The sequence below is a fragment of the Neopelma chrysocephalum genome, unplaced genomic scaffold (assembly GCF_003984885.1).
Source record: "Neopelma chrysocephalum unplaced genomic scaffold, ASM398488v2 Primary Assembly neopelma1_84, whole genome shotgun sequence".
Taxonomy (NCBI): Eukaryota; Metazoa; Chordata; class Aves; order Passeriformes; family Pipridae; genus Neopelma; species Neopelma chrysocephalum.
Genome location: NW_020897746.1, coordinates 7,253,308 through 7,266,456, shown reverse-complemented (window position 1 = coordinate 7,266,456; position 13,149 = coordinate 7,253,308). Strand labels below are relative to the sequence as shown.

The 13,149-nt window shown below is 42.6% G+C and overlaps 1 protein-coding gene across 3 annotated transcripts in view; it reads right to left on the bottom strand.

Moving 5' to 3' along the window:
* TOM1L1 (target of myb1 like 1 membrane trafficking protein) overlaps positions 1–12,913 on the bottom strand; it is a 33,856-nt gene extending 20,943 nt beyond the window's left edge. The window contains exons 1-2 of one of the 3 annotated variants that reach the window (XM_027691818.1): positions 12,870–12,913; positions 12,570–12,675 (exon numbers count right to left, since the gene is read on the bottom strand). Coding sequence is in view for 2 of the 3 variants with exons in the window: in XM_027691815.1 (XP_027547616.1) it covers positions 2,032–2,116; positions 2,221–2,278 (143 nt within the window). In the remaining variant the exon portion in view is untranslated. Of the gene's footprint in view, positions 1–2,031; positions 2,117–2,220; positions 2,314–3,531; positions 3,556–12,569; positions 12,676–12,869 lie in introns of those variants that run through there. The other 2 variants (XM_027691816.1, XM_027691815.1) reach the window with 2 other exon arrangements.
* Between the last annotated feature and the right edge of the window lie 236 nt (positions 12,914–13,149).

The following is a 13,149-nucleotide window of genomic DNA, read 5'->3' as shown; positions in this document are numbered from 1 at the left end:
CTTCAGCACTGAGCTAGAGCAACAAAGCAGTGAATCAGGTTTGTAACTGCAGACCGTGCATTACTCCAGAGACTGTGCAGAGAAACAAAGTTATTCTCCTCTGTAGAGTCTGCTCCAAAATTATATTTTTCCACTATTGTACAACAGAATTACTTATCTAGCTTTTATTACCACGAAAGGGAATATCAATTGCCAGCTGTATCAAGAGCTGGCTGGTACCTATTTTTCACATATGATGCAATCAAAAAATATTCTGCTGGGAGCGCTGTGGGGAGCAGGGGTGTCATGGATAACTTCCAATCTTATAATTGCAGGATGCATTTAACTCATCTGAGTAATTACCATGTATTGATGGACAACCCATTCCAGCCCAGAGATAGGGCCATTTCCAACCCAGCCATTTTGATTTCTATAAATACATCCCGTATCTTTTAACTATCTATGTAGGAGGAAGAGGGTGGAAGATGGTATCGAGGTTATCACACATGGGAAGCAGTTTTGCCTGATTAATATGGACTATCTATAGTGTACAATTATTAGGGCCAGCCCAACGCTCATGATCAACATAAACAAGATGTCCTAATGCCTCTTTAGGATCTCTCTAGAATCTAAGATGGAGCAATAGGCACAAACACAATGTTTCGATAAGAAAAAAAAGAAATGTTTGTTGAAAATATTTCAAAGCCAATAAAATTAAGTGGGTATTTACCATCACTGCATTTCTCAGTTTGAAATGTTATACTTCATGGGAAAAAAAAAAGAAGATACTTCTCATTTTTTTTAATCCTATGCCATAACCAGGCATACCAGGAAAGCATCAAGGGATGGATGGGAGCATGAGTGAGGAGAAGAAAACTTTCCCTTGCAGAAAGCTGTGCTCTGATTCCACTCCTGCTTCTTGTTTCCCTCACTGAAGCATCTGGAAATGCTCTGGTCAGGAGCTGGATATTGCATTAAAATAACCATTTACCTAATTAGATACAGCAGTTCTGCTGTTCCTAGTATCCTGTTACAGACTGTGACTAGTAGTAGCTGTCTAGGAGGAAGTTACAAGGAGTTCCTCTGTAAGCATAAGCTGTGCACAAGAGGAAATAAGTTTATTAAGAAAAGCTCTGTTGCATGGAAACTTCACATAAAAACTAACACGGAGGGTCAAAGCGTGCTGTTGCTTATGGCAATAACCAGAAGGGATTTATTACTGACATTCCAGGCACTAAGAGCCACGGGTGAGAGAGTGTGGGATCCAAAAAAATGAGAGGGAAGAAAAGCTGATACAAAAGATAAAAAGATACATGTGCAGCAACTAAGCCCATCTCACTCTCCTGGAGAAAGCTCTACAGCTGATGTTAAAATACACCACTGCCAGCAGTGAGCTCTTGCAATGCAAAACTGATCTTACATGAGAACGAATTTCCTTCTTCCCCTTTTACAGGTGAGAACAAGGAAGCTCAGAGCAGCAAGTGGCTGAGCAAACCTGGATGTGCAAGAGGCCACCTCAGTCCTGGGAGCCTCTGGGAACACACTCTGATGGGATGGATCCCACTGAACAGGGACCCAGCCATCGCTTCACCCCTGCTGTGACACAGGCTGGCTGAGCAACTGGACAGTGCAGAACTCCAGGTTAAAAGCCCAGAGTTTTAAACAGTGCTGTAGGCGCCCAAGTGCTCAAAGCCTTTTTATAGGTGGGTTTTGCAGAGGGCAGGGGTACCCGTTTAGCCTGATGAGAAGTGCAGGTTGTACAAAATACATCAGACCCGGGTGACAAACATTTGTTACCACCTTTCCTCCAGCGCGCGTCCACGGGGAAGAGCCTGCGAATCTAATCCCTGCAAGTTCTGTCGGCTCGGAGACGGGCAAAGCTTTTTTCTACGAACCAGAGGTACGCGCTCCCTGCTACTATTTCGTTTTGGGTCACTTCCCATAAGCGCCCTACACCTCTCGTTCGGTGTCCCTTTGCCCTCGAGCAGCGCCGGTGCCACCTCCGAGCCGCGCACCGGCCGCTGCCGATCGCTCGCCCCCGGCCGCGCTCACCCCTCCTCCGTGGCGTTGATCAGGTCGCAGATGTGCATGAACTGCCCCCACTCCTCGGTCTGCAGCGATCCGAGCGTCGCCCGCTCTGAAAGGCCAAGGGGAGCCGCCGTTCAGCCGCCGGGCGGGGAGAGGGGGCGGCCCCGGCTCCCCTCGGGGCGGGACGGGGCGCGGAGCCCCCGCGGTACTCACCGACCAGGCTGCCCACGGCGGTGCTGAACGGGTCCTTCGGAGCCTTCCCGAAAGCCATGGCCGGCTGCCGGCAGCGTCCCGCGGGCTCTGCGGGGCGGCAGCCCCGTCCCGTCCCCTCCGCCGGATCCGGCCGCTCCCTCCCCTCCCGCCCCGCCGGTCTCTCCCTTCCTGGCACTGGGGCGGGGCCGCCTCCAGGTGCCGTCGCGGCCCCTCGTCCCGGATCGCGGGCGGGACGAGCGGGGCCGCACTGCCCCGGGGGGCTGGACCCACTGGGTCCAGGGGCTGGGCTCTCTGCACTGGGACAGGGCTCACTCGCCGAGGAAGGGCTCCTCACCCGGGACAGGGCTCAGCCCCGGGGATGAGCTCCCACCCGGGACAAGGCTCACCCCCCGAGGAAGGGCTCCCACCTGGGGTCCCCCCGGGACAGGACTGACCCTGGGGCTGGGGTCTCTCCCCCAGGACAGGGCTCACTCCGGGACAAGGCTCCCCCCGGGCTCGGGGTCAGCGCTAATGCGGGGCCGCACGGACGGGCAGCCCCGCATCCCCTGACCTGCCCGGATCACACAGCCAGGTCCTTTCTGTCCTGCCCTGTAGTCGGGATTGAACGTGTGAGCCCCACTCAGCCACCTCCCGCAGGGGACTTTATGGCTCAATGCACGGGAAAGTTGGCGTTTCAGGAGGCAAAGCTCAGAAACTCCCTCACAGCCCCTTCTGCTGTGCGACACTGCACCGCGTGTGCAGGCACACCCCAAAACTCAGCATCCACCGCTATGGAACCATCACCCCTGCTCCTGCAGCCTGCAAACAGGTTCTCTCAAACCCCTGTGTTCTTTTCTGATTCACAGGTTTAACAGGAGCAGAAGCACAGATCTCAAACAGGGAGGAAACCCCCAACAGTGCATGCAAGTAAATTCATAAAATGTAACTTTCTTTATGCAGAAACCACTAACGCATTCCTCTCTCCACATACGTATTTCCACACGTGGGACTTTCTTGCTACAATTACTATCAATGGCTTCCACTGCCACTTCATCACCAGCCTGACTGTATCTCAGACCTGCATAATAGTTGGGAACAAACGTAGCGTGAATGAAGATTAAAACCTCAGCTGTAATTTTGGTGGACTGAGAGTTGTAATTATTTCAGTATCAAACACACACGGAATTGTATTAACTAGCATTTGAGTACAGTTTAATCAGTCTTACAGTCTGGACATGATATAAGCAAATAAATTGTTTGCCTGACATTAGAATTTAATGAATTAGCAAAGCTCTATTTGCACTGATTATGAGAGGTTTCCCTAGGATGAACTCTCTTTCGTGGGTTGTACAACTCCATGGCCCCATCTACTGGATGGCTTTAACAGAAAGGCTGGAGAAAAATGTGGGTTTTGTGTACCCACAAGTATAACTATGAAAAAAAAGTTATTACAAGAACTATTTGGCAAATTGATTGTATACCATGAATGCAGGAGCAGTCTTTTTCTAACTCATTCTATAATAAATGGGTGTTCAGCTCAGGGAGGCTCCATTTGAGACTGTTCTAATGAACACATCTCAATTTTCCTTCTCTCAGTCTTGTCATTTGGATATAAGCCGGACATCAGCTGTCAGAACAGGAGTTTGCTTATTTATTCTTGTTCACAGAATTTTAACAGACATCCTCTCAACCTAAGTGTTTTATCCATTTTCTCTTTAACACTATACTGAAATAAGGGCCTGCTTAAATTAGCCCTTGTTAAACCTGCAGTGTGAGTCAGATCTTGTTTCAAAGAGCATATTTTATTGAGCTACTCCGGGAAAAAAAAGTCCGATGAAGCCTTTTTTCACTGGAATTTACTGATTAAAGTCACTCATTGAAAGCAGCTATTGGTCTAGATCTGTGAACTCCTAGTGGGCTTCAGGTTCTGCTGGAAACAAGCCTGCCTGGCTCTTCAGCCTGTTCCTGGCTGGAGTCCTTGGTATTCATGAACTGGTGGTCAAAGAGTCCCAGGAGAGTCCTACTGCACTCCTTGCAATTTTACTATTATTGCAGATGCAATATTATACTTAATTATTACTATTAAGGGACATTTTCTGTCTTTTGCAAGCACACGGATTATGTTATAAAAAGAAAGAAGGAAGAGGCTAAATAATTCCTCTTTACAAAATGTTTTGAAACGAAAGTGTTGAGTGGCATAGCTGATGTCTGTCTTGGCTCAGCTAACATGTATTGTACCAACACAAGCAGGCTTGTCAATGTAATTTCATTTGCACCAGAGATTTTGATGTTGTTGCTATGTCAACTACAAATATAAGTAATTGCTATAGCTATGCAGAAGTTTTTTCAGTCTAGTTTGACTGGTTTAAAGTTCAGAGTTATATATAATTAATTTAGTTTCTAAAAACATCACACCTTTACCTTATAGGGTCCTCGGTCCTCTTTTCAAAGAATCACATGCACACAGAGCACATTGAGTGAAATACTTAAACAAACTCTCATATTTATAATTTGATTTATGTTATTGACCTGTACCTGCTTTTTTTTTGTTATATGAAAATGATAAAGCATTTTGATGATTTTTGGTTTAGTTTAAAACTGAGAGAGATTCTTAAAAGATCATTATTCATCAGAGATTAGGTGAGGAGTTCCAAAGTATTCCCTCCTTCATCTCCCAAGGGCAGAATTTACTCTCACAAACTTCACCAGAAGTCTATTTTAGTGTGATTCTTCCTTGTTATCCAGTACAACAAAGATACAGTCGAGAGGATTCTCACTCTACCTCATTAGAGGAGATGCCAGTTATGGTCTTTGCTGGTAGCTCAGCTTGAACAAACAGCTTGAGGGTTAAATCAAATCCCTTCTGCAGCATCTCCATTAACTCATTGCCTCCAGATAACAGCAAGCCTAATCAGGAACTATTTGGGCAGATTAAATTGATGTTTGGGATGCAGTCTCACTAAGAATACAGAGCTGTCTCCAAATAACTATTTAAGTAATTACAATTTTACTAATAAAAAAAAAAATATATATATATAATCCAAACTCTGTTATGTTAGCAGCACATTTAATTTGCCTCTGCAGAAAAGGGAACAACTCTGGCAGTGCCAGAGGGAGGTGGTAGAGGCCTGCAGAGGGCAAGCTTGGTCAAGGAATCTCCTCATTTTTCATGCAGCAGCTACTCGAAGTTAAGGATGGTTTAGGAAAAAGCAATTCCTTATCAGCCATAGTGGGTTTTCTCATAGACACACTGTGGTTCAGATGCAGCTCTTTAGCATTACAATGCTTTCTTGTAATTTGAAATAATTAAAAAACATATCTGTAAATGCAATGTCAGGCTTTCAAAAGGTAGGAGAGGGCCAGGGAGGTGGCATTTTTGTGGATGTCTCTGTACATTAGAGACTGTTTAGAGGAATTTGTTTTGTAGGACATCCTTTGTGAATGTGGACAGTTGTAAAACACACTTGTCCAATTAAAGCAGGAATTCCTTCTGAGTTCCATGACACTGGTACACAGCAGGACATTCAGACTGCATTTGGTACGCATTACTGTGTGCTACCAGTTTATTTTAATTTTGTTTTCAAATCATCGAAGTTCATGATAACAATCTCTCATACCTCACTTTGAGCTGCAATATAAATTTCTTTGCCTTTGGTCAATAAGCTTGAAAAAATCTGTGATATTAATTGGTGCACTTTTTACCATTAAAAGATTACTTGTTGAGTGATGAGATCTCCAGATTAATGTTTTCATCTATAAGTGGCTGAAATGCATAGAACTACAAATATTTTTTGTCTGCTGCTTAAAAAGAAACTAACAAAAACCAATAAACCAACCTCCAAATCCTTATGTCTCAGGTAGGTGGTATAAGAGCATAAGCTGCAGGAATCAACCTGCATCAAACCTGAAGCAAGCTGGTATTTTCAGCACCAGGAACAACCTTGATTAGTTGGACACCACTGCAATTATCAGTGGAGAGATCAATCCTGGAAGGAACTCAAATCCCCAATCTTTGCACATTAGCTGCAGGTATGTCCTTTGCCAAGAAGGTCATTTTTTCTCCTCGTGACACTCCCACTTGAAGAGCAAAGCAGCTCTCAGCAAGAGCTGAGTAGTTCAGCACTCTTTCTCTTAAGTTTCTTAGTGTTTGAGAATGGCAATAAATAAAACTAGATCCTTTAAAAATACACATTTAAAGAACACAGTTTTCAGGTGCTGCATCCTAATTAAACGATTTCAGCAATAATTGATTGCCCACAAATAGACCTACTGGCTACTGCACCAAATATCCCAAAGCTTCATGGACTGGTAGGAACTTGTCACCCACAGAGCCCTGGTTCAAATCCAAACCTTCTCCAAGCCATGTAGTGCCATGCTGCTCACATGGCTCTCTCCTGTCCTAATTAACCAGGAGTCTCAGCTGAGCTCTCTGCTGGATTTTAATTACAGCATTATTAATTCATGGGGAAAAAAAATTGACAGATGTTTCAGGTTGGTTGTAGCAAATTAAAAGGCAGGTGCTTGGCAGAAAAGCTCAGAAATGATGAAACAAATGGAGGTTTAGCTGTTTTTACAGTGAGTTCCTACACTGGAGTGCAGGATGACTTCTCAGCATAAAAATAACAATAGCAACAGATTTTGCTCTGTCTGGCTTTTAGGGAAGCTTATAAACACGTATTCATTTTACTCCTCTTTCCTCTAAACAGAAAAAACACTCTTTTTTTAGGCTGTTAGTTTAGATAAATTGCGTGATGCAGAGGTAAACAATAGAAGTAGTGGGTTACTCTGCAGGGATTGTTACTCAAACTGAGCATATATAATGAAGTAAAAGACTAATTTTCAACTCTTAGATAACCAATGTTGTCATAATTTCACTAATAATTTCAATCACCTGACAAAGCAGCTCAGGAAAATGCTTGAATCAAATAAATGCATTACAGCAAACACAGGCAGGGTTTGAAAAGCTACCAAAGTCAGGATTTTAAGGAAAACAAGAAGCCAGTGCCATGACTTTGAGCTCTCCATCAATTATCCTGTTGCACAGGAATCTTTATCTGAAGTCTCAGTGAGTCTCATCTGTTGTGATGACACACAGTCTCAGGTGAGCTGAAAAAACAGTCTTTCAGTAGACACTTGGTTATTAAAAAGTTGTTTGGATACAGGTTCTGTCTCTGTTTTGGTGATTCTCTTCCAGGTGAGGAAATGTTACAGAGTTTGTGTGCTTTGTTTGTTTTGTTGTTTGTTTTTTTTTTTTAATGGAACATACATATGCAATATATGGTATGATTCCCCTCAAAATGAGCCACTTTGTATTGTTTTCATGTGTTAGTATCATATAAAAACCAAAGTGTTAGGATTTCCCTAATGTTTTTGGTTTTTTCTTTAACAAGATGATAGTTTAAATGATGCTTCTTGTCCAAGTGTATCCAAAAATTATTCAAAGACAAAAAATCATTATATTTCATATTGAGAACGCAGAATCAGATGCACTGACAATTTCAGAACTAGAAGTTTGGACAGTTTTGGCTTTGATAAATCAGTATTTGCTTATCAGAGGTGTTTTGTTGGAAAAAATCCCCACCACCTGTAGGTTTATCACACATTAATTGCCTCAGAGCTGGGAAGTTAAAAACCCAACCCAAAACCTCTTTCCACTAGTGGAGACAGAGTTATGGGGACCTGCCAAAAGGCCCCATTTCAAAGGCAGTGGTTTTCCTACTGTTGGAGTGCAGGATGTAGAGAAAAATTTGGCAACTTGTTAAATGGAAAGAATCAGCTATATATCTACCAATTATTAGAATAAAATATAATTGCAGATTGTAACTCAATGAAAGCTGAAGAACATCTTTCCCTGTTTCCTAGGGCACAAATATTCATCCATTTTCTTAATCTGGACACAAACAAAGTCTGCTGGTGCTTGGACTGAGCCTTCCCCTAAGTAGAAAGTATTCAGATTTCTTTCACTTCCACCACATTTGGATGTGGTCAGTGAGTGCTGTCAGTGGACATGGCTCTGACCTGTGGGGCTACTGGACAGTTGGTGCTCACAGATTAATAATTTTGGCCTAAATGGAGATTTATGGCACTGTCACCTCTGGGCCATCCTGAACCTCCAGTACGTGGAGCAGGGGAACTCACACATTTCTCACAGAGTTCAGACTCTTACTTTGCATTGCAGGTCATTGGGTTTTGCAGGATGAACATAAAAAGAATGAGTTGTACAGAGCCTTGTCATGGAGCCTGAGCTCACTGACATTAAGTTCAGTAAGGAGAGAAATTGCAGAAGGTATGTCCCCTGTATCAGGATGAAGCAGAGTGAAATTATTGCTGGTTACTTCTCTGAAACTTAAGGTCAAAATCTCTGAATATCTGTTCAGAACAGCTGTAAACTTCAAAACCTACTCACTGCTTTGGCTGCATCTCCACACTGCTGTTTTTGGCAAACATTTCTGTGCAGCACATTTTACCCGGGGAGCTGGAGCACTGGCATTCACCAGACCATGCAGCTACAAGTAATTTAATGTTGTGTGAAACAATCACCATTATGTCTAAAAGGTACAGTTCACACACTGCAGGAATCCCTCTGGTATTTCCAAAAGTAGAGAACAGTTTTGGATGCACAGGCAGCACAAGTCCTGTAGGCAAACTAGAAATTCCTGCTTGGCTGTACTTGAGTTTTCACCACAAGTAACGATGCACCAATGTCAGCAACGGAGGGATTTTTTTACTGAAATATTTAGTGCAGAAGAGTATCAAAATTATTTGATCTGTTTGTTGTGAGGAAGAGCCTCCAAGAATTGCTTTTTCCACCATGATCAATATGTCAGAGGTCTTCCCATCCTAGACTCTTACACGAAGTCTGTTGCTCCTTCCTAATGTGGTCAGTTCTGAAAATAAGCAAGAGATTTCTTCCATCTTTTTTACTAATTCAAGACACATGTTTTTCCTTGCAATGACATTTATGTGTACTCCCTACTTCTGACCTTGTGAGCAGAAAGACTCCTAAACTGTACACATAGCTGTGCCCAAAAAGAAAGGTGAAATGCAGAGGTGAACCACACTTTTGGCCTCTCAGCTTAGGAGAATCACAATCCTTTCTTATTACAGAATTGTTCCCTAAAATGTTTTCCATTCACTTATTCCTGGAACTATGTCCACAGTAACAATTTCCTCCATCATGAATTGAAACTCAAAGCTACACAAAAGGCACAGGCATCACTGCTCACTTGACCACTTGCTTGCAGAGGAGCAACATCCAGTATTTGCATCACTGCTGTGAAAGTGCCTATTCTGCAGTCTTGTGTGCAGGGCAGACCTTTAGAGTCTGGCACATCTCCACCCAACGGCCCCCCAGACAGCTCTACCTGCATGGATCAGAGATCAGACTATTACCTCTGAAGAGCTCAAACATTCCCACCATAAGCCCTTGTAATGCACCCTGATGTTCAAGCTCTCAGCAATTATAAATGACAGCATCCATCAATTTTAGCTGCTTGTATGTTCCCCATTGCTGCAGTAACTGAATGCTTTATACTCCTTAATCCATTTACCTTCCAATTCCATATTGAGGTTCTGAACCAATTATAGAAAGATTTAATGTTAGAGTTGATAATTTGTCCAAAGTCCCTTTTCTGATGCCCAGTTCCAGAGACCTGACATTTGAAACATGCTCTCACCTGTGGAAACTGGAAAATTTTGCTTCCGTGCCTGCCCACAAAATCTTTTATCATGACTGAACTGAATAGGCCCCTCATTCCCACCTGCCTTTGGAAGCAGTAAGAAACTGGGGGCTCTGCTGTTGATGTCAGCAGCACCAGAGGATTCCCACTGGAAATATGAAGGTTATGCCTTCTTTCATAGAATCGTTGCCCTAAAGCACATAGAAATTACATGAGGATGCTGAGGGTACCTCCTTAGTGTGTGGCCACTGTGTTTTTAATTCTGCATTCCATTTAATGAGCCTTGCTCTCCTGCTCATCATGTAGGAAGTCTGAGAATTGTCAGGATTCAAACTTTGTACGATGATGGTAAACCCTTATTTTTATCTAGATATAAGGAATTTGGCCAAAGTTACACAAGAGATCTGTGGGAAATTAGGGAATTGAGCCTAAGCCTCTTATATCTTAGAGTAGCAGCCTGACTGCTGCTTTCAGAAGAGCTTCACTACATTACACCAGCTAAGTGTCTGGCTCAATCACTGTTCTGTGGATTACCAGAGGGCAGATTAACTGGAGTCTATTGAATTTTTAAAACATAAAATAAATACCTGCTATAAGCTCTTAGCAGGTTTCTCCTAGCAGGGTTTGAGGGATTTCCACCATCTTAATTCTGCGCCTCTGTATATGCACAAAAATTGATAGTACATACACCTACCTGGTAAGTAAAGCAAAGCCTCATAATTTCGTTTAAGGTTAATGAAAGGCAATGTCGTTCCTGACATCCCAGATAAATTATGTTTTCCATTGCTGTACACAAATGGACTGGAATATGGTTAGCACTGAGTCTGCTAGGCAAGAATAACCTCAGCTCCTTTCAATTTGGAATTCTCTAACCACGCATGGACGATAAGATGTTGTGCACTTACCATCAATTTTCTGACTTTGTGGGGAACAGAGGCTGAGAGCAAGAACAGAGCCTCACATGCACTGCCTTGTTACTTATAATTTCTTTACTGAGAGTTCGTGCTTCCCCTCAGCTGAGACAAATCCGTTTTCAGCTGCATCTGATAATGCAACACCCACAGCTCAAGGTCACCAGATCCAAATTGGCTCTTGCTTTTAACTGGTCTCACTTGAATGGTAATAAGCTTCAAGTGCTGCTTAGTCTTAGCTTTGATTCGGTTAACAGTGCACCATCATCTTGTGAACAGGGCACTTGAGCTGCAGTTACTCTCTTATTATTCCCGTTGCTCAAATCAATTGAGAAAATACGTAATATTGTGCAATATTACCAGTGGACTTTTGAATACAGATGTGTTTACCTAAACACCAGTAAGGCGATCACTGGTTTCTCAGTGTTTCACATCAGTTCTGGTTCTTCAGTAAATCCTGTGCCGATGGAATACAGACATAATAAAGGAAATTAATTCTACTGCCACAACCTGAAGGAGCATCACAATGGTAAGAGGTGCAGTGGCACGGAAGCAGCTCACAGGATGCTGGAAGACTGCAGTCCTGAGACTGCTCCATGGAAGACAAAACCCAGGAATCTTCCCATTGCTCTTCTCTCAGTCCTTTTATTTCTGAGGCCTAAAGCCAAGCCCAGTAAAACATGGCTAATTAAACCTCTGATCTTTAACCCCTGTGTGGCTGGTGGGGCCTTCACACACACCACCACACAGTAAAGCTGCTACCAGTAACATCCTGATAACCTGCCTGTACTCATTAACACCTGGTAGAGGGAATTGGTTTCAAAGCCTCTCTGTTTAACAGGGAACAAGACCTTTACATCTGCATACAAAACTGTATTTAAAAACCCAGCTCAATTGCAAAGTGAAAGAGCTAAACCCTATGAGAAACAGTAATGACCTTTCTGGTACATAGTTCGCTTTGCCCAGGGATATTTAACTTCTTGATTCAGTCAGTCAGTCAGTTTGGACAACTCAGTTTGCCAAGCCCTTTGTAATTTCCCTCCTTCTTATGAACACAGTTAATATTTAGCTATCAATTGAGTCAATCTTTATTCCCCTGTAATTTTTTTTTCAGTTCTTTCTATATTTCTAAAGCCTGATTATAAATATACACTCCACAGAATGAGTGATTTTATATTATTAGCTAGAAAATCTTAGTGCTTAGCCCTTTGGTTTTTAAAAGGAAACTTATCAGGGATTTAATTTAGACCATGATATTTCCCAACAAACTTCTATAAATAAACAGTCATTCGTTACTCTCTATATGTTCCCAAATAAAAATGTTTTGTTTAATGTGTGTCTTATGTAAAATGTATTATTTCTAGTCAATACATGCTTCTATAGCTGTGGGAAGTGCTGCTGCACCTCATAGGAGTTACAGTTCAGATACCCACAAGTTCCTGCTCTGAGGATGGAAGTGTCTTTGGATTATCCTGAGAAATCAGTTTTCCCTCAGGATGAGGCATCACATGAAATCATGGGATATCCAAGAGCTTGGTAGCATGGAAAACTCTTCAAACTTTCAGCATTACCAATGATTTTCCAAATATTTCTCTACATACCTTATCAAGGTAAGAACAACAGTCACTGACTACTAAAGAGCATTTTAGGCTGATTGGCCAAACATTAACAAATTGTGCAGCACCTCCTCCTTCTCTTTGAATGCACAGGGAGTACCTCCAAGCATAGACACATCTACCTGCCCATCAGAAATTATATTTAATGCACCAAAATTACTTACCAGGACTTTGTAAATCAGAGAGAGTGCAGTGCAGGTTATGAAACCAGATAAAGGAGGCAGGACTCTTGGGATCTCCCCTTCTGGCTCGAAAGCTGCTTGCTGTGGTCTCAGGCAAAAAGAATATAAAAAAAATCACTTCTCTATGATGCAATTTACTCATCTGAAATAACGAGATACCTCACAGCAAGTCTTCAATAACACTTGTGAAACTATACAGTGATCTCTTGGCAAGAAGTGTTCTAATGGAGCCCAAATGTCAAAAATTGCTTTCAAATCAGGGAGTGAGCAAAAAGTATGTACCAGACTGACATGGATGGTGCTGTAGTTATTTCCACTATGATGCCTCTCTTACTGTTTCATCTCTTTTATGGCCTATTTCATGGCCTATTTTGATGAGTTAGCATTGCCTAATACTGTTTTTTTCCCCTCCATGTGTCCTCCTTTGCCCCGCTCACATCTTTTTTTTTTTTCCTCACAAACTGCTCATGAATTGCTTTGGCAGTCAGAGGGTAAAGTGATAAGTACTTTTAGGATATGGCTCATGGTTCAGTGGCCATCAGCAAACGCTGTCAGAGCCCAT